At 36.1% G+C, this 20,190-nt stretch overlaps 1 protein-coding gene across 1 annotated transcript; it reads right to left on the reverse strand.

Moving 5' to 3' along the window:
- Window positions 1–333: 333 nt before the first annotated feature.
- On the reverse strand, window positions 334–14,664 carry LOC146157466 (cysteine--tRNA ligase, cytoplasmic-like). The gene is made up of 18 exons (XM_083387717.1): window positions 14,567–14,664; window positions 13,903–14,328; window positions 13,312–13,403; window positions 12,711–12,896; window positions 12,541–12,639; window positions 11,983–12,165; window positions 11,812–11,901; window positions 11,302–11,512; window positions 10,421–10,533; window positions 9,905–10,033; window positions 8,422–8,529; window positions 7,733–7,858; window positions 6,227–6,327; window positions 5,521–5,710; window positions 4,848–5,007; window positions 4,063–4,211; window positions 3,340–3,483; window positions 334–2,385 (listed from the first exon to the last, which is right to left on the reverse strand). Exons 1-18 carry the CDS (start codon window positions 14,580–14,582, stop codon window positions 2,254–2,256), a joined length of 2,655 nt encoding a protein of 884 aa, XP_083243843.1. The 5' UTR covers window positions 14,583–14,664; the 3' UTR covers window positions 334–2,253.
- Window positions 14,665–20,190: the final 5,526 nt, after the last annotated feature.

A 20,190-nucleotide genomic window follows, 5' to 3' on the forward strand; every position in this document is an offset into this window, starting at 1 on the left:
GGTGCAACAAAAATAAATTTAGGCACTGTACGTTTTTAGGTAAGATAGCACTATACAACAGTAACAAAAAACATTTACACATTTGATTGCTCTTAGAAACTTTTTATAGTGAATTCTTATCTCTCTTAAGACACTGAATTGCTTTCCTGGTCACTAAAAACATAAAAAAAAGTTATACAAGACTGAAGCTACGGAGAACGCTTACAAATGCTTGGCAGATTCAATACACACACAGACACGCTGCAAGAAGCTAAAGTTTTATTGGGTTCTCACCGAAACACAAATAAACCGAGCCAATGTTCGGCTACACCTGGATACACATAAACGAAAGAGGGGAGCATATACCATACAAAGAAGGGAAACTGTGTGGAGACAGCTAGACTGGCGTGCAAACATTACTGCAAAGCGCCTTTCTCACAACGTGATGCATGCGGCACATTGGAGGCAATAAAGCCACTTTGCAAGAATTTGAAGGAGAAATGTGTTATAAACTAAACTCGCCGTTATTAAGTTCGTTTTATTATACTTTAATCCAGCGTTTAGTTTTCGAATCTGACTAGCTGTAATGCAGCTTTTTGTGTGTTAATGCAAGCAATACACTTGTAAGCCTAGAAATAGTGCAAAGTTTCTCGAATCAAAAAAATAAACAAAGGCTGACGCACAACGAAGTCCCAATGAATTCTGAAATTTATACCCAAACAATTTGCTTTGTAAATATTAATTTGATGTATTTGGAAACTATAGTTATAGCAACGGCTGCGGAGTCGGACTCGGGACTCGTGTAAGACTATACGTAAAACTACCAGAGTCCCGAGTCCGACGTTAGCATGCGTACTAACCTTAAAATTCATATTTCTGACAACTGTAAATTTTAAAGCCGGAATAGCGTAAGGTGAATATTTTCCAACGATGTATTGTGTGTGGATGAGTTATATGACTTCCAAATAAGTTTGCTGAAAGTCACCTTATTTTAGTTACGTAAATGGATGAAATACAGGCTGTAGAATCGCAGCCGGACTCGGGACTCGACGAAATCGCACATTTGGCCGTATTTATTTGTTGGCCGGAGTCGGACTTTGGTTATTTGTGACCGACTCCGTGGCCCTGAGCATAACTCCAAGGCCTAGATGTATCAATAAATAAATAAAAAACATAGTGAGATTGAAAGTAAATAAATGCGATTGGTTTGGGAACGACAAAGCAACCCAGTGCAAAGACAGTTAAAGGGTTGACGCTTACTCATTAGGCGCCCATTAAACGCAACCAGCGAGAAGAGTATTTCAGCTCCTAAATCGTATTAAGCGATTCACCAACGTAGGACTTGCGGCGTGTTGTTGGAAATATAAAACACCAAGCCGCAAAAGGAACAACTTGAACTGACCCTAGAGACAACAGTACTTGCGTCTTGGCCCAGTCCGAATAGCAAATATGACAAAAAATTAATGGTTTTATCTTGAGCCGAGTGTGCTGCGAAAGTTGCTCATGTGTTGAGAAAATAACGTATTACACATAGGGGTGTCTGATAATATTGGATCGCAGCAATATTGAACATACCCGATGCCAAGTAGTAGCAGTATCGGAACTCGTTCAATAAAATGTTATTGGCCGATACCAAATTAATACAACAAGTTTAGCCAACCTTTACAAACCAACGCAGCGACTCTACCTTGAAATGAAATAAAATCAATAAAAAAAAATATATAGTAGGTTAAAGGTAACAAACTATTTAACTCTTTAATAACCGGGTGAAAAATACCTTTAAACGTTTTCGTTTCAACTATTTTCCTCGTTTAAGCATAGTTATGAAGTCATTTGGTATCTCGCAACTTGAATGTATACTATTCATTAGAAAACTGATATTAGTCAAACATTTTCTATAGTTGCTTGCCATGAAGTAAGGGCGACTGTCAAGTTATAGAAAGTGCGCTGCGAACAGTTTGAATAATGTGCAGCAAGCTAAAAAAAACTTTAAGGAACACTGTTAAATAGAAAACTTCAAGGACCACTGTAAAATTGTTTTAGGTCTAACTGTCTTGCTTTACCTGCAGTATTTCTATGTTGCTCGCGATTTCCGTAATCGGCAACGAACGTGTAGGCCGCCATTGCTCTAAATACGAATAATTTAAGTTATCCAGAGCTGTACTCGGTAAACAAAGCGACCAACAGAGAGTCAAACAGTCAGCACACACATACACAACCCGGCGACCATTGGCATACTAGTTAGGCACATTAGAAGGCGCTTGAGCAGAGAGCTCAGTTATCTCCGTTTTGCTGAGAACTCAAATACTCGGCGTGCATCTTGGCCTGTGCGTCGTACAGCTTGCGCAGCTTTTTGCTCTGTCCCTTGCTTAGCTCTTTGCCGTCGCTGGCGTGGGTCGGGAAGCCCTGAACAAAAAAAGAAGTAAGCGGTCTTTGGTTAATTCCTTATCTTTACTATGCGCAACTTTGTATTTCGCACAAAACAGAACTTGATATCAAAGCCATCGCAGACTCGCCGGATCTGTCGATTAACGATGGAAGCAAGACAGGTAAGAAAAAAATGCGTTGGACAAACTAGCATTTATTATTATTTATTATCAAGCTACAAACTAGCATATTTGGTAAAATCCGAATTACATTACATCTAGAATTAGAGCACACAAGCAATTCACAAATTAGATTAGAATTAGAATTAACCGCATTTTGCTCTACCGTATTTTACGGACCATAAGGCGCAATCTAAATCTTTTTTTCCTCATAAATTGATCGTGCGCCTTATAAGCCGGTGCGCCTAATGTATGGATCAAGTACGGTAGTGCTTTATTGCCTACACTCAAAACCAGTACCGATACTATTATTATATAAATAAACCAGCGTCTTACACAATAAACTACGGTAACAGCAACTAGCAACTTGCGAACCCCCTGATCGACAGGCGACGGCTGGCGACCGCATGGCCGCCGAACCAACGTTGGGTTGCAACAGGAGACGAAAAGAGGAGCGCGGAGAAAAAGTGGGAGGAGTAGGAGAAAGAGCGGTTTACCACGCGGATGAAGTCTCGGCATTTTTGTGGAGGCCTCAGCGTGCTTTAGATTGCGGACGCCCGGGCGATTTGGATAAATTGATCGTGCGCCTTATAGCCCGGTGCGCCTTATGTATAAACAAAAAACTAATCACAGCAAATTATTGACAGTGCGTCTTATAATCGGGTGCGCCTTATGGTCCGTAAAATACGGTAATTCATTGAATTAGAGAACTAGAATTATCTAGTTGTCCATGTCTGGGTTGTAGACGGTGGAATGCTGTTAGGCCGTAAACCAAAAACCAACAAAAAGCGAGAAAGCTAAAAACATGGTTTACCTGATCGTCAAACTTTGAGTACTTGTCGGTCTGGCCGGTGAAGAGCTGGTTTGCGGGGAGACGACGTTGCGCCTCTTTCTCCTGTTTCTTCTTCAATGCTGCTTCCTTGGCCGCCTCCTTTTCTCTTCTTTTCTGCTCCTCTGCCTTTTGAAGATCACGAGAAAGCAGCGTTGTAATAAATTATGTCAATGAATTGACTTCAGTGTATTCAAAAAATGTATAAAATTCAACAGTGAAAAAAACATATACCGGTTTACCGAAAATATATTCCATGTTTGTGAATTATTGGCAGCCCAATTATATTTCAACAAGTTGTAAACTAAGGTTGCCAATTATACTAGTCTAAGAAACCACTGGTCTATAAGTTACTCTTTATTTTTTTTACTAAAACTAAGTCCTCATGAAAATGGATCTTTCAGTTGCGAAATCCTTGTCTGTAAAAGACCGATAAATCGGTTAACCAATTATATTGCCATCCCATCGGTATGCATCTATACATTGTAGTATAAAAAGTATTATATAGCGTTGAAAGGGGCGTGGTAAGAGCAAAAAAAACGATGTTCTATCACGTTGGTAAAAAAGTTTTAAATTTGAAAATGAAATGTTAAAAAAAAACAATAAAATTACAACAGAAATCAAAACAACAGCGTGAACATATCTGCATAAACTTATCATTTCTGTCGTAGTGACTTTAAGAGAGAGAAAAAGAAAATAAAAAATCACCTGCTTTTTTTCCTCCTTCTCTCGCATCAGCTGCTCGCGGTCGACCAGCTTCACTACGGTTCGTGCGCCCTCCTTGTCTTCTAGGCGCACGCCGAGCGTGGGTAGTTGTGAATCGCGCAACTCGTCGCAAAGTTCCAGTACTTCGCCAACTGAGATAAAATAAAATAGCAAGATCGTCATTCGAAGGAACGGGGCTCAACTAAAATGTCGATTGCCAGAAAAAACAAATAAATACAAACAAAAACGCAAAAAATCAAGCCAGGTTGGAGGAAGAGCCATTTTGCCAATACAATACTCTTGCCACTGATGCAAAAGTTCAAAAGCGACCATGTTTTAGTATCGCGAAGTTTTTTAAATTATTTTGTATTTTTTGTTAGAGGCACATTTTTCTGTTTTTTTTTTTTTTTTGATAAAATTAAAATTTAACCAGGGTATTAGGAATTTAATAAAGGTTAAACCAAACTTGGCAAACCGAAAATCAGTTTGTTTTGATGTTATATGATAGACATATTTCCTTGCTAAAAGCATCATCCATCAGTATCTAAAACATAACACAATATAAATCAAGATATTCGCCAATAAATAAGGTAAAAAAGTAAATTCTGTGTGTATTAGGAATTGTAAGAAAAATGTAATTTTTAACAAAATGTTTAATATGGCTTACACTCACTCTCAATTCGCACACAATTACTCATCTCGGACGAGAAACAGAAAAGTCCCACAGTTTGCCGACCAACTATTCCACTCTCTCAAGCAATGTATATTCTGTGCCAGGGGTTACTCACCCTTGTGCTTTCTTGCGACCGCGCGAACATCCTCGCGGAAGGTTGACAGTACATTGAGGTAAGGCATAAGCAGGGCTTCTGTGTTGTGAGCTGCACCTGAAGAACCCGAAACAGACACGGGAAAACCGAGCTCACTTTCGCCGCTAATCGCTCCAAACACCTGTCAGGAAATGAAGGTTCAGTAAGATTTTGCAATTGATAAAGGTTATTGGGATAGAAAATAATTAAAAAAAAAATTATTTTTTTAATCACGAATTGAATTTTCGGTAAGCCTTTGGATTTGAAAACAAAAATTTAAAATGAATTTTTTTTTTCAAATTACGAAATGATGACCTTAGCAAAACAGTATAGACTTTCTTGTCTCAGTCAAAATCAGTCACTATAGGTTCTAGTTTATAGTTTATCTCTCTTTTATAAACTAGAACCTATAGTGACTGATTTTGACTGAGACAAGAAAGTCTATACTGTTTTGCTACCATTCGAAGTCATTGTCGTCACTAACGTGCATTAGGGCGAGGAGATATCTTCTTTTTCAAATATTCGGTTTGCATTGGTGACCTTAGTAGTGCAATATCTTATTTTTTTGCCTTTTCTGTCTAGTTTGTTGTGTTAAAGAAAAACTAAAAAATTGTCCACAAAACTGGACCAATTCCAAAAGTTGGCAAACTCTAACCTTAAATATCGAGGTGATATACTGGGCAATGTTGCGCAGCAGCTGTCCGCTGGGTGTCGCTTTGCAGAGGTGAGCGTTGGCCAGGTACGAGTTTGTGGCCGTCACTAGTTGGCGCAAGTGATCCAGGGCGCTCCTAGTGTCCACGTTGTCACACATCGCCTCGTGGACCGACTGCTGGCGTTGTCTGAAGCTGAAATCGGACCAAAAAGGTTAGCTTTTTACTTAAAATGTTTTTCAGCTTTTTTGTCGTTTTTTTTTTGCAAATTGGGGTAAATGCTGATTTTAAGCGCATAGAAAATTGCAATCTTTTAACAAAAAAAACATAATATTGTCGTAACTTTCGTTGCTTTTTTAAATATATCATAGTTAGCCAACGTGTTTTTTGTAAACTTTCTGTAATTAAACCTTAAAAATACTTAAAACGGCTATGTAAAAAAAAACATTTGTTTCTGTTCACTGTAGGTTTATTATACATGATTTTTTTACAAATATTGTTTTAAACTTCGATTTGTTTTTTTAGAGTAAAAAAATAAGTGCTATGAGCTGGAAATTTGAACTGGCATTAATTAAAAAATATACGTGCTGCCCTTAATCATCTATTATTTAGTTTGGTTCTCTAGGAATGCACATTTATGAATTGTATGAGCATATATACAACGAGCTAGCCTAAATGCTATTTCGTCAGTGCCTTAAAATTGCAACTAACGTTTCGCATAGATCGAGGTCTTCCTTGTTCCATTTGGTGAAGGCCTCTGGACCGGAGCTCGGCTGGTTACGCAGGACATCTTTTACGGTTAAGAAGAACTCCTGCAAAAACACAGCAATATTTGTTGTCAATTTGGAGTGTTGCAATGACTAAGTCAATGTTTACAACTGACTTGACTTGACTTAAGTCTTTTGGACAAGGACATGGATTACAATGAAATGCTCTTATTAGGCATTTTTCATTATAAAATTGGGTCGTTTTTCTTAAGTTTTGTACACAAAGCAATTTGCTTGCTTAATGATTGGTTTTGTGTTATTTTTGAGTTAAGTTAGTGCTCATAATCAGACTAGTTTAGCAAATTGAATAGTTTAACGTTTTACTTTTATGACAAAGATCTGACTTGAAATTGCCCTGCTCTAATTATGACTTGACTTAAACTTAAGTTCTTTCAAAATAGACTTGACTGGCACTTAAGTCATTTCAAAATGACTTGTTTACAACACTGCCGATTTGCAGCAGGACGTTGTGTTATCGTGCCGCTCAAAAAGAAAACATAAACACCCTTACGACGGAAAAACGACACAGTGGTAAAATGTAATGACAACAAAAAACAACCCGTAACTTTTAAAGATGTTCTACAGCAAAAATAAGAGTTCGAACAAAAAACTAATTAATGAATACTGAAATGTGTTCTCAGTCGAATTTATAACCACAGTCTTTGATGAATATCAGGATTTCAACTATTTTATTTGATGTTTTTAGTTCTACCCCATAGAAGCGGCTTACAACTTAACAGCCACTGAACATATTTGGGTACACTAAACACAAATCTTAAGTTGGTTTTTGTGACGTCACGCTTTGACGCATTTTTGTTTTGTCATATGTATTCTTCAAGTTGTTTTTTGACAGATTTTGTGACGTCACGCTTTGACGCATTTTTGTTTTGTCATATGTATTCTTCAAGTTGTTTTTGACAGATTTTGTGACGTCACGCTTTGACGCATATTTGTTTCGTCATATGTATTCTTCACGTTGCTTTTGACAGATTTTGTGACGTCACGCTTTGACGCATTTTTGTTTCGTCATATGCATTCTTCACGTTGTTTTTGACAGATTTTGTGACGTCACGCTTTGACGCATTTTTGTTTCGTCATATGTATTCTTCAAGTTGTTTTTGACAGATTTTGTGACGTCACGCTTTGACGCATTTTTGTTTCGTCATATGTATTCTTCAAGTTGTTTTTGACAGATTTTGTGACGTTACGCTTTGACGTATTTTTGTTACGTCACATGTATTCTTCAAGTTGTTTTTGACAGATTTTGTGACGTCACGCTTTGACGTATTTTTGTTACGTCACATGTATGTGACTAGATGAATTGCTGGATCGAGTCACTATTTGCAAGCGTCCCGATTTTGATCCAAAAATATATGGTAACCCAATTAAAAGCGTTGTTATTTAAATCTCGGCCACAAAACCACAACCTTAACTTATCCTTTTTACTTACGTTCATCAGTTTCTCGTATTGCACTGCGTCGTGCATCGTGTTTTCCGAATAATCGAGCGTGTCCTTCCACGAGTGAAGAAGAAAAGCGAAACGAAGTTGTCGGGCAGAATTACGACGCAAGGCTTCCTGGAAATACAAATCAACGAAAGTTAATTTGACCATTTGGTTCAAAGAAAAGGCCAATTTTCGCCGAGTGAGTTTACTCAATACTTTATGACAGACCTGCACAACATACGGCCGACGCGATAATTTTCAGTATTTTTTAGCCGTTTTAGTGAGAATATTTTAGCGCCGAGCGTATAATATGGTTGTTTTTGCCAACCTAAAATTTTAAGCACTAAAATGCATGGTTGCATGAATGTTAATATGCGGCCCGCAAAAAAAGTTTTTGATGCTACTATTTTGAGTCGTGCATGTCTGCTTTATTTACTTTTACATAACGCCCCTTTTGAAAAAAAATTATCCCCCCTCCAAAGTAAAAACTCTAACACTGCTAGTTTGGCGAAGAGGCATAAACGAGTGACGATTCTTAAACACACATACAAAAAAGATAAGTAAAGTTAAAAAAGGGGTGACAGTGGTAATATTGACCAAGAACGAAAAAAATCTTTCCATGCATGGTGAAAAAAATGACAACTAATTTTTAACTAATTTTTAGTTTTACTGATTTGCGCACGGAAGTCGAATACCTTGATGGTTATAAAGTTCTTGAGCGACTTCGACATCTTGCATCCTGCGATGGTGAGGTGGCCCGAGTGCAAGAAGTACTTTACCCAGCATTCCGAGTTGTAATGAGCCTGACAAAACAAACAAATGTGTTATTGTGTGTGTAGGTGTTTTATCGTTTCTTTAGACGAGCACGGCGGCATAAACTTAATTACATAGGACTGAAAAGGTTCTGAATGTAATTGCTTTCAGGACGTTCTTACTTGCTACGAATGCAAAGGCGGCCATTCTATTAGAGTCTCAATATTAAGACCGAGCATTAAGTATATGGACTTTTATTCAATAATAATATCGAACAGTCCTATTCTTCAATGCTATACATTAAAGCCAAACATAAAAAAATGGTCTTTAAAATTTTCTAGGCATATTTTTTATACAATAATTTTTTTTCAGTATCAAAAATTTCGAATTTTTGAATGCATTGGCGCCATGACGAATAATACATAGTTAGTTAGAACTGAATACCTTAGCTTGTGCAATCTCATTGTAATGGTGGGCTTCAAAAATAAAAATGCCAAATTATCAAACGCCTGGCACACATGATGAATAATATAATAATAATAGGTAGTTTGAAGTAAATACTACAGCTTGTGAAATTTCATTGTTGTACCGGTTTCTAAAACAAAATGCCGAACTATTGAACGCCTGGAATCCATGAGGAATAATAAATAGGTAGTTAGAACTGAATACCACAGCTTGTGAAATTTCATTGTTGTACCGGTTTCTAAAACAAATTGCCGAACTATTGAACGCCTGGAATCCATGAGGAATAATAAATAGGTAGTTAGAACTGAATACCACAGCTTGTGAAATTTCATTGTTGTACCGGTTTCTAAAACAAATTGCCGAACTATTGAACGCCTGGAACCCATGGGGAATAATAAATAGGTAGTTAGAACTGAATACCACAGCTTGTGAAATTTCATTGTTGTACCGGTTTCTAAAACAAATTGCCGAACTATTGAACGCCTGGAATCCATGAGGAATAATAAATAGGTAGTTAGAACTGAATACCACAGCTTGTGAAATTTCATTGTTGTACCGGTTTCTAAAACAAATTGCCGAACTATTGAACGCCTGGAATCCATGAGGAATAATAAATAGGTAGTTAGAACTGAATACCACAGCTTGTGAAATTTCATTGTTGTACCGGTTTCTAAAACAAAATGCCGAACTATTGAACGCCTGGAACCCATGGGGAATAATAAATAGGTAGTTAGAACTGAATACCACAGCTTGTGAAATTTCATTGTTGTACCGGTTTCTAAAACAAAATGCCGAACTATTGAACGCCTGGAACCCATGGGGAATAATAAATAGGTAGTTAGAACTGAATACCACAGCTTGTGAAATTTCATTGTTGTACCGGTTTCTAAAACAAATTGCCGAACTATTGAACGCCTGGAACCCATGAGGAATAATAAATAGGTTGTTAGAACTGGATACCTCGGCTTGTGCAATCTCATTGTCGTGATGGGGAAACTTAAGATCAACTCCTCCTGTGTGTATATCCATTGAGGATCCAAGTATGCTACAAGCCATAACCGAGCACTCTATGTGCCAACCGGGCCGACCCTAAAAATTAAAACATTAAACTTACCGAAAAAAACATAATGGATAAAAAAGAGAAGTAAAATAAAATAAATTAAAAAATAAAAATTGAAAAAAGGCATTTACAGCATTAAAAAAAATTAAAATATTTAATATAAAAATTAAAACATTTAATTAGAATAACAAAGCCTCAAATAACTCTTTGTTCATAACATGTGGAAAATAAATAAAGGGCTATTCAAAATGTTCAAAATAATTTAAATGATAGCTTCTTCTGTATAAGCTTTGATATTTCTATTTAATTACAACCTACTACAAGCTCAAACCTTTATGTTCCAAAACATTTAGACCTACCTAAAAACTGCAATAAAAAAAAATTAAAAAGTTTTTAAAATATTTAAAGCAAACAACCTTGCCCCATGGCGATTCCCAGGAAGGTTCTCCTGGTTTTGAGGCTTTCCAGAGAGCAAAGTCATTTGGCGCCTGCTTCTCGTTGAGTTGTTCAGCGGACACACTCAAGGAACCTTCATAACAGTTTTCTTATTCGGGCTGGTTATCAGTTGTGGCCAATTTATACGAACATGCTTTTTTTAGTGCATCAATTAGATATTTGTGATTGTGAGCTTTGGTGCACTATGCACGAATCGGTAATGTAGCTTAATATAAATCTCAGAGCCAAAAAGGCCGAGTAGATCGACATCATCTTGATAGAGACGTTTCAATACGCACTTGTATCATTATCAGTTAATGTGACTGAAATACATCCATCACTTAAATTGCATTCCACTTTTATAAGCAAGGTTTGGGTATATTTTAGTCAAATTAACTGATGGTGATTACAGGGGCGTACTGAAACGTCTTTCCCAAATGATGTTGATTTACTTAACCTTTTTGGCTTAAGAGTTTCATTATTAGGCAACACGAGCATAATTAAACAAGTTTTGCATTTTCTAGCACAATTTTAAAAGTTTATGTATTTATATGAAGAATTTTAAATTATGTACATATTTATTAATCTTAAAAACAGGTAAAACATAAAATAAATTCTGAAATTTTAACAGAAATATATATCTCGCCTATAAGACATCATCAGTTTCTTAATTCGAATGAATCAATTCATTTCTTCTGTTAAAATTTAAGAAATGATTTTATTTTTTACCTGTTTTTGTAAACAGTAAGATTATCTGATACAAAACACGAATCTTTCTTTTACATTTTATTGTCTGTGGGAGATTCCTTACATCCGAAACTATTTAGCTTATGTACATGTTTAATTAGACTTGTTCCAGTACCTTCTCCTTCTTGCAAGGCCTGAAGGTCACCAACAGCTTCTGGTACTAATTTTGCATAGAAATGTTTCTTGTCCGAGTCGAATTTCGGCACAGAGAAGTAAACAGAGCCATTGGATTCGTAGCCAAAGCCGTTGTCAATGATTTGCTGGACATATTGCACAATTTCGGGGACATATTCACTCACTCTGGTCAAAACATCTGGCGGCGCAACCTAAAGTGTATTAAACAAGTGGTCGATTAAATTAACAATCCACAAAAAAACAACTGCTAAAACAGTAAACATGCTGTTGCCTCCAGCGCAAGGCTTTGTTTCAATTATAAAATTGCTCTTCCGGCAAAAATTTACTAAAGTGCCAACGTTTCGACCACCTAATCGGACAATCTTCTTCAGGGAAATATAATTGCAACTACAGGCAAAAAATATATATGTACTAGACAAACAACAAAATAAAAACAACAATGGTCCACATTCTAAAGTCTGAACTAGAAGCGCGAACACTGTTGACTCACATTCAAAGCATCCATGTCATCAAAATACTCCTTTTCCCAATACTGCGGCAAAACTGAGAAGATTGCATTATCAGTTACCGTTTCAGCAAACTAAAATTGCAAAAAATGTTGAAAAATTACAAATTTTAGAGCTTAGAATATACTAGAGAAAATGGCATCTGATTAGAATACCTGTTTATCAAGCCAAAACGACAGGGGATCTTTACAATCAGTAAACACTGAATCAATGACATTGTTGTCAAGATCAGATTTCTTTTTTAACTCATCCAAACTGAGTGTGGCTTTGGTGAGCTGTTTTTCCATCATGCTTTTCTTGTCTGGATCAGTTGTTTTTGCTAGTTTTTCCGAAAAGTCCTGTGACATGTCAATGTTAGGCAAGTCAAACACTTGTTACTTTGGGGCATAATGATTGGAGGTTGCGGTAAGACGTATTACGAATATCATAGCCTATATAAAAGTATAGGTATAATTTTGAACGTTTTGAATAACTCTTTATTCATTTTCAACCTAAGACTGTTTACAAAAACAGATAAAACATAAAATCCTATCTAAATTTTTTACAGAAATATATATTTTCGCCGTTTTTAACATCTATGTTCAAAATGAAACCTACTGCTGTATGGGCTTTGATATTCCTATGATGACTTTTTACTTTGGTCTTTTTTATACATATGCTGTAATCCTGTTTAAATACTAATGGTCAGCACAACTATAAACTTATTTTCTTACTGCAACAGCTAAAGACACGTCACTGGCAAGCTTTTTGTGACACTTTGTATTGTCCTTGTAGTTGTTCAGCAAATAGTTTTGCCTGGCACGTGCAATAATCTATACAAAAGAACATCAAGGATTAAATTCATGGCTTAACAATTCTGGCACTTGAATTTACAAAAACAAACCTTGTCGTCAACATCTGTTATGTTCATGCAGTACAGTATGTTGTACCCAAAGTAGTCTGACAGCACTCTTCTTAATATGTCAAACGAGATGTAAGATCTGGCGTGCCCCATATGAGAAGCATCGTACACAGTGGGCCCACAGCTGTACCACTTGACAAGATTTCCATTTTCAGGGATGAAAGTTTCCTAAAATGATTGAAAAACCTGTACCAATTACAGTCGTTTTGACTTGAAAAAAAATGCCACTGTAATAAGTGTGAGGCTATCAACTTTGAATATTAAAATTAGAGGTAGATTATGTTAAACCAGTCAGCCTCTGAAATAAATGCAGATGACAACTTCATAAGTTCCAAAATTTGGAAACTTGTTTATTTTGAAGAAAATGCTATATACTATTTTCATAGTAAAATATTGTCAAAATATAGGTCCTAATTTACCGATTACGATATATCGGTAGAAGTTGAATATTGCAAATCGATAAATTAGGAATCGTAAAGTGATATATACTATCTTAAACCAATATATATAGTCTAATAATCGCTAATTAAAGAGTCCTGAACAGCTTTAAATAAAAGCTATTGCATAAGTTAGATATGCATACCTTTTTACGAGTAAGGCTGTTGTATAATTTAAGTTGGGATGCATTTGAAGCAGGTGCTTTCCAAAGTGGTTGAAGTCGTTTTGCACTTGAACCTGGAAAAACAATCAGATATAATGACAGCTACATAGAGTTGAATAAAAAAATTACATTAACGGTACGAAAAATGAATAAAGGTGTATTTAACTTGTTGGCTAATAGAGTTTGCCATAGGCGCCGAACTTTTAAAATTCCAGGGCGTTATTTTCTCGACAGTGCAGAATTGTTTTTAACTAAACAGAACAATAATTTAAAAACAAATTGCATAACACATAAAAAACATAGTTTGGGAATCCTATGGCATTGTGTCATGCTAATTCAGAAAATTTTTAAATGCTTTCGGTTTACCAAGACTAAATTATTTTGCACATTTTTTGATAACTTGGGTCGAATTCCAGGTTGTATTGACGCCCTCAGAGAAATAATTCAAATCCCAGTCACTTACTAGAGTGAGCAGAGTTTATCGTAGCCGGGATTTATTAACACCAACACCAAGCCACAAGAATTGTAACATACTAGGACGCAAACCTAACGCTAACGTTTCTTCTTTATTACCTGAGCTGACGTCACTGGTTGTATTATTGTTCACATTGTTATTAGTAGAGAGGCCCGTGCTAGAACTTTCAAGAAGGTTGATTCTTTTTTCAAACTTATCCAACTTATCATTTAAGGAAGTTACACTTCCGTTGAGGTTCCTATAATCTGAATTCAATTGTCCAAGTGTTTTTTCCACTGAAACATTGTCCTTTGGAACCAAACTCGAATTGGAACCTGCAGGTTGATTTGTTGATTTTCCAATTATCTTTGTAATGTTTTCTCTGGCGCCTTTAATTTTTTGAGCCAAAGTTTTGTCTTGATTTGACACTGAAACTGGTTCTTGGAGTTTGGCAAAAAGCTCTTCTGCTTTTTCGAATTCATCTCTTTGAAAGCATATTCTATCCCTCACTTGAGAGTTTGATAACGCATGAATTTCAATCAGCCCTAAAAAATATTCAATTATTTAAAAAAAACACTGTTACAGCTTATACATTTTCTAGTTCTATTTGAAAATGTTGTATGAGTATTTTCATTTTCATTTAATTTCCAAAAAATATTTTACCTCATAAGCATGTACAGACCCATATATTTTGAATTACATTTATCCTAATAGTAGTTACAGCCTTTTAAAACCTAATCTATTTAAAAATAAAAAAGTAAATTTGATGGAAAAAATACATACCAGGTTTCTTTGACATTTTGACCAGTTGGATCTGTGATTCCCACAACAGATAAATATAATAAGCTGTTACCAAACTTGTAGTAATATTTCTCTACTACTGAATAAAAAATATTTTTTTCAATTTAGTTTATGATAAAACAAATTATTTGACCTGGAATTGAGTTTGATGACTGAATTTAGCTCCAGATAAATGTAAAAAGTTTTTTGATCATTTGCAGTCTATTTGTTATATGTAAGTTATGTTGTGGTATGGGTTGACATAATTGATATCTAGTTTTTTTTTTAAATGGTAAGGGTTTAACTTTTGGTACACAATGACAGTTTAGGCACTTGACAGTTTAACAAAATGACTGCCTCATACTTATTATCACACGATTATACTTAAATATCAATATGAAAGTTAACTCAAAGAAACTGGGTTACATTTTGAACCGGTCATCATAATTTAGGGAAGTTGGGTATGTATTTCATAAATCAACTAAGTTTACATTCTATGGCTCTCTTTACCAAGATCTTGACATGGAGTGACACAAAATGGCCGAAACAATTTTGGGTGTGCACCTGCCACAAAACCAGTCTGCATGTCATTGCATTTTTTGCAAAGATCTTAGGTGTGCACTGCAGGCAGGGTTGGGCTTAAGCACTCGCCCGCTCGCCAATGCGAGTGCAAATCGCTCCTGGCGAGTGCTGATTGACACCCACTCGACCGACTGGCGAGTGGCTTCGGCGAGAAATTTAATTAGTTTGTGTAGGAAAACTTGTGTTAAGCACCACTACTAAGCGAAATATGAAATATTGCTTAGCGCCAGTTATTTCCTTAAACACCAAGACGCAAATACATTCAACACTACACAAATAATAAGGTTAATCGAAGTCACGTTTGAAGCTCGTAATAAAGACTCTTTGTCCCGTTTTAAACAAAAATATATCATCTTGTGTCGCCTACTTGTGTAACTACAGCTGTGAATTAACAATTAGTCTACGTAAGCATGTGTTGCGATCTTTTAAGTTAATAGCGGTCAACCAAGACAAAGCTTAAAAAATAATAGTTTTTTATGAGATAAAAATATTTTTTATGGGATTATGTTAAGATACAAACCGAACCATTGTGGACACTCTTGGGAAATTGAAATGACCCACTATAGGGCGTCGCAGCATAGAACCTCTGGTGCTTGTGATTGTTAACTTTTCGAATGAATGTTTAGATGTAAATTTGACTATTTTGTCAGTATTTGCTGTTCAACCAGTAACTATGGTGTTAGGTGAAATGTGGCGTTTTGTTTGTGGCGCGAAGCAACCTGCGGTGAAACGTCCTTCAAGCACAGAAAATAAAAATACGAAAAAACGAGAGCGCAAGCATTTTTAGAAAAATGGCGTTATTTTTTAACTAAAGATCGCAACAAATATTTCGCTAAAAAAACATTGTTTTAAGCATAAACTGTTTCATTGGAAATAAACGACCAGACTTTTATAAAAACTAATGTTTACGTTTAGAAACCATAAGACAGGTTAAGGATAACCCAAGAAATTACCGCGCTAGGACGGAAGTTTGCAAACGGCGCCGAATATTTTTGGCGAGTGTTATTTCGTCCTGGCGAGTGCTGATTGATAGCCACTCGACAGGCTGGCGAGTGTAAATTTTTGCTTAGGAACAACCCTGGCAGGTGTGCAATAAGGCACACCTGAGGTTCAGAAATAAAGCGGAGTTGAGCTGGGCGTGAAATTGATTCCACTACAGCTGCAGTGAGCTGCGCTGGGCTTAAAAATCGTCCAAAACGTAACGTGTTTCTATAGCTGCACGGGGCTTGAGTTTAGCAAAGCGTGAAAATCGCCACAACAGAATTTAAATGCAAATTACGCTTTGCTCAGCTCAGTGCAGCTGTAGTGTAAACGGACCTTCAGTCAAAACTTGTGTGTGTGTGATTCACGTGCACACACAATTTCTCGGGTGTGCAACTGGTCAGTGTGCACCTGCCACAGTTTACGGAATACAAACTGGTTGGTACCAGTATTTACCACTCGCAATTTTTTTGAACACACTGTAAAAAAGAATCGGTAAACGACGAAATTTCGCAAAAAGAAGAACTTTTCTTTACACTACAGCTGTACGACCGGTTTCATCATTCATAATTCAAGACTCGTAGTAAAAACAAAATGATGCACACGTTTTAGGGGATTTTATATTTTCAATTTATCCGGGTCTTTAAAAGACTAAAAATACTATTATTTTGGTGCATTATCTATCTTTAGTTCAAAAAAATACGTATCACATGTATAAAAATAAATATATTGCTATGACTACAGCAGAAGTTTCACAAAATGAAGAAATATTTAAAATTGGCCGAAGTATACGACAAAATAAACTTATCGTGAAATCGTAGAATCATAAACAGATGTTACAGCAAATATAATAAATCATTGAAAAGTACGTCATATGCCCACCAAGGTTGATCATATACTATTTACTAAATAGAGAGTTTTAAATACGTTTTAGGTCACTTCCTTTTACACCTCTGATTTTTTTAAACTCGATATCACGGTTGACCAGTTCCGTTCGATAATAAAGGCACAGCCACTAACGTCACAATGAACTTTTTTTTTTTTTTTTTTTTTTAGCTTTTTATTGTAAATAAGTTTATATTTACATTTTTTAAACACAGGAATGCGAGTCCTAGTTTTTTCTATCTAACCCTAAGTTTTTTGGGTTAACTAGGTTTCTAGGTTTTTTATTGAAAGTACAAAATGCTTGGGGTTTTGGATCAATATAAGATAAATAAGTTTTACAAAAGCTTTGTATCTATTCTAGATTAGAATAATTAAAATATTAGATATTAAGAGACATGTAAAATATAAGTGATACTGCTCAACTGTATTGAAAATATTCTTTTTGGTAGCCAAAATTGGTTTCGCAAGACTGAAGCACTGTGGATAAAAACATTAGAGATGCGATGTATAGAAGCAATAATTAATGTGTAAGCCAACGGTGACGAGTAAATGTTGTACAGAAGCGAAAAAAAACTTTAAGATAGAACAATAAATATGTATTCTAGGTTTATTCCGCAAAATCTAGTTTTTTCAAATGGTTTTATTCAGTTTTTTCTACAATATTTACTGACAATCCTGAATTGAGCGGTAATTTAAAGTACCGGTTAAGTTATTTTGCACTTAAAAAAATTACCAAAAGAAAGTTCCACAATTAACTTATTATTTATGTTAAACGACAAACTGCTGTTAACCAGTGGTGGGATTAAGCCGGTTCGCACCGGTTCTATAGAACCGTCTCGCGAAATTTTATAAGATCAGCGAACCGGTTAGCATTACTGTTTATTAATCAATGGATTTTTGCATATTGTTCCATACATTGATTTTTGAGATCCAAGTAGCTCGATCACGTGTTTTTTTCAAAATGTGCAATGGTCAAGGTCGCACGTAACAGTCATACGTTGTGTTAATTTCTATATTTGTAGTAATTATTTTCTTCTGGAATTGTTTTCTGAAAATTTAATTGTCATAAGTACAAGTCATGAGACGACTGATGCTTAATTTTACCTCAGTGCGGCTGTTAGCAGTGATGGGATTCAGCCGGTTCGCAGTTCGCTGGAATCTGGGGTTGCATCCTGTTCTTGCAACTACTTTAATTATTTCCCGGAAAATATGACTTTTGTGATAGAACCGGCTGACAAAAAATTAAATCCCACCACTGCTGTTAACCTACATTCCAAACCAGCACGAAGTTCAATTTGTTACGTGTTGACAAGCTTTATTGGTCTTGTCCAGACACAACAATTTGTTGGTCATTTTATTGTTCGGCATGTGTGCCACAGTCCAGAGGCGTAGCGAGGGTATTTTGCGCCCGGGGGAAAACTATAAAATCGGCGCCCCCTCCTCCATGTTTGATCACATTGTTTTATGGAATTAACATAATATACCGCACTTTATACGGAAACAGTTAAGAAGCGTTTTGGTTATACAAACTACACGTATGACTCATAATCACTGTCAAACATGAATGATTTACAACTATAGATTAACTATTTTTCTTGATTTCACTGTCGCAGACTGGTTAATCACGTCATCGAAATCTGTTGTTTCCAATGTTTCTCTTTCAACTCTAAGAATAGCAAAATCTTTGAGACGATCCTGTTCCATTGATGCACGACGTTGCACGCTGATACGACAAAATAAGTTTCAATTTGCTGAACGACCGCTCACAACTTGCAATTGAAACTGCTACTGTTAACAGAATTTGTAGTGAAGATCGCATGTTTGGAAATACGTCATCATCATAAAACACAATAAAACCAACAAACTCTAAAGGAGTTTCTGGTAGAGCTTCAGTTCGGTTACTAAGCAGGATTCGGCAATCACCAATTTCATTGAAAAGATCGTTTCTATTTATGTTCGTGTCGTAGAAATTCGCAAAATCTGCACAATTTCGACGCGTTGCATCCTCATCTGTGTCAGATAGAAGAGTCTTTAACGTCCAGAAAATATCCAAATTTATTGTTCAGGTCTTTTAGCCGTGAAAAAACGTGTTGACTTCTCATATTGAAGCCGATCAAATACATTTCATAACGCGTAAAATTTCTTCTTCTGATGAAAGTCCTGCATCTCTTGCCAGTTGTCCAGGCATTCTCTTACTTTACCTGATTATTTTGTCCAGCTCAAGCACCAGATCGAGTGTTTTGTTTTTGGCCTGTTATACAGCAGCTTGGCTTAAACCATCACGAAATAAGTCTTGACTTTTATAGTGATTCTTCTAATAATTTAGTTTGGTATTCATTCTGTTTTTTATGATGTCCTATACTTTATATTAAAATTACACGTTAGGTGACTGAAGACATAGTTTATGGATTTGCGATTTGCGAGTTTCGCTACTAATTTTTAATAGTTTTTCAGTTGCTGGACTATAATTGCTACTTTTACGACCGATTAGGGCTATGTTTAGTCGGAACAATTATACGGTATAGTTGTGCAATTGGGGTGGGCACCACTGTTACGACTGTGCAAACTTTGTTTTTTTGCCCAACTTAACTATTAAAACTTCTAAAAAGTTCTCGTTTATTTTCTTGTTTTTTTCCTGTTTTGTTGACAGTAGTTAGCACAAAGTCTCTGTGAGTACCATTGCATGTTTTTCGAAGAAAAACGGTCCTATGTAAATTATAGTTTGGCTAACTTATAGATAAACGATAAAAGTCATCCCTTTTACAACTATTTTATATATGATTACAGGTTAGAAACACGGAGACACGAACCCTTTTTTAGCTAATTTAACCAAATAAACAGAACTTTTTCGCGCTACGTGCGACCAACGATACACTTTACTCTTTTTTATGTTGTCTAACTAATATGTAATTCCAAAATACCGATCGAATTGCTTTTCGTAGGGGGGCGCGCAGCCCACGACAATTACCAAAGGGGGTGCGGTTTAATAAATGTTAAGAACACTAAGCTAGACGAAACCAGCTGCACACATAATCAGTATCTTGGCTGCTGTGTGTTGGTTACGTATCAGATGACGTCGGTCACAGCCGCTGGTGCTATCTTGCTTGTGACGTTTTATGCCCTTGTTGTGAAAAATTTGTAAGCCTCATTTTGGCGCCCCTCTATCTTGGCGCCCGGGG

This window comes from Ascidiella aspersa, chromosome 4 (assembly GCF_963924565.1).
Source record: "Ascidiella aspersa chromosome 4, kaAscAspe10.2, whole genome shotgun sequence".
Lineage (NCBI taxonomy): Eukaryota > Metazoa > Chordata > Ascidiacea > Phlebobranchia > Ascidiidae > Ascidiella > Ascidiella aspersa.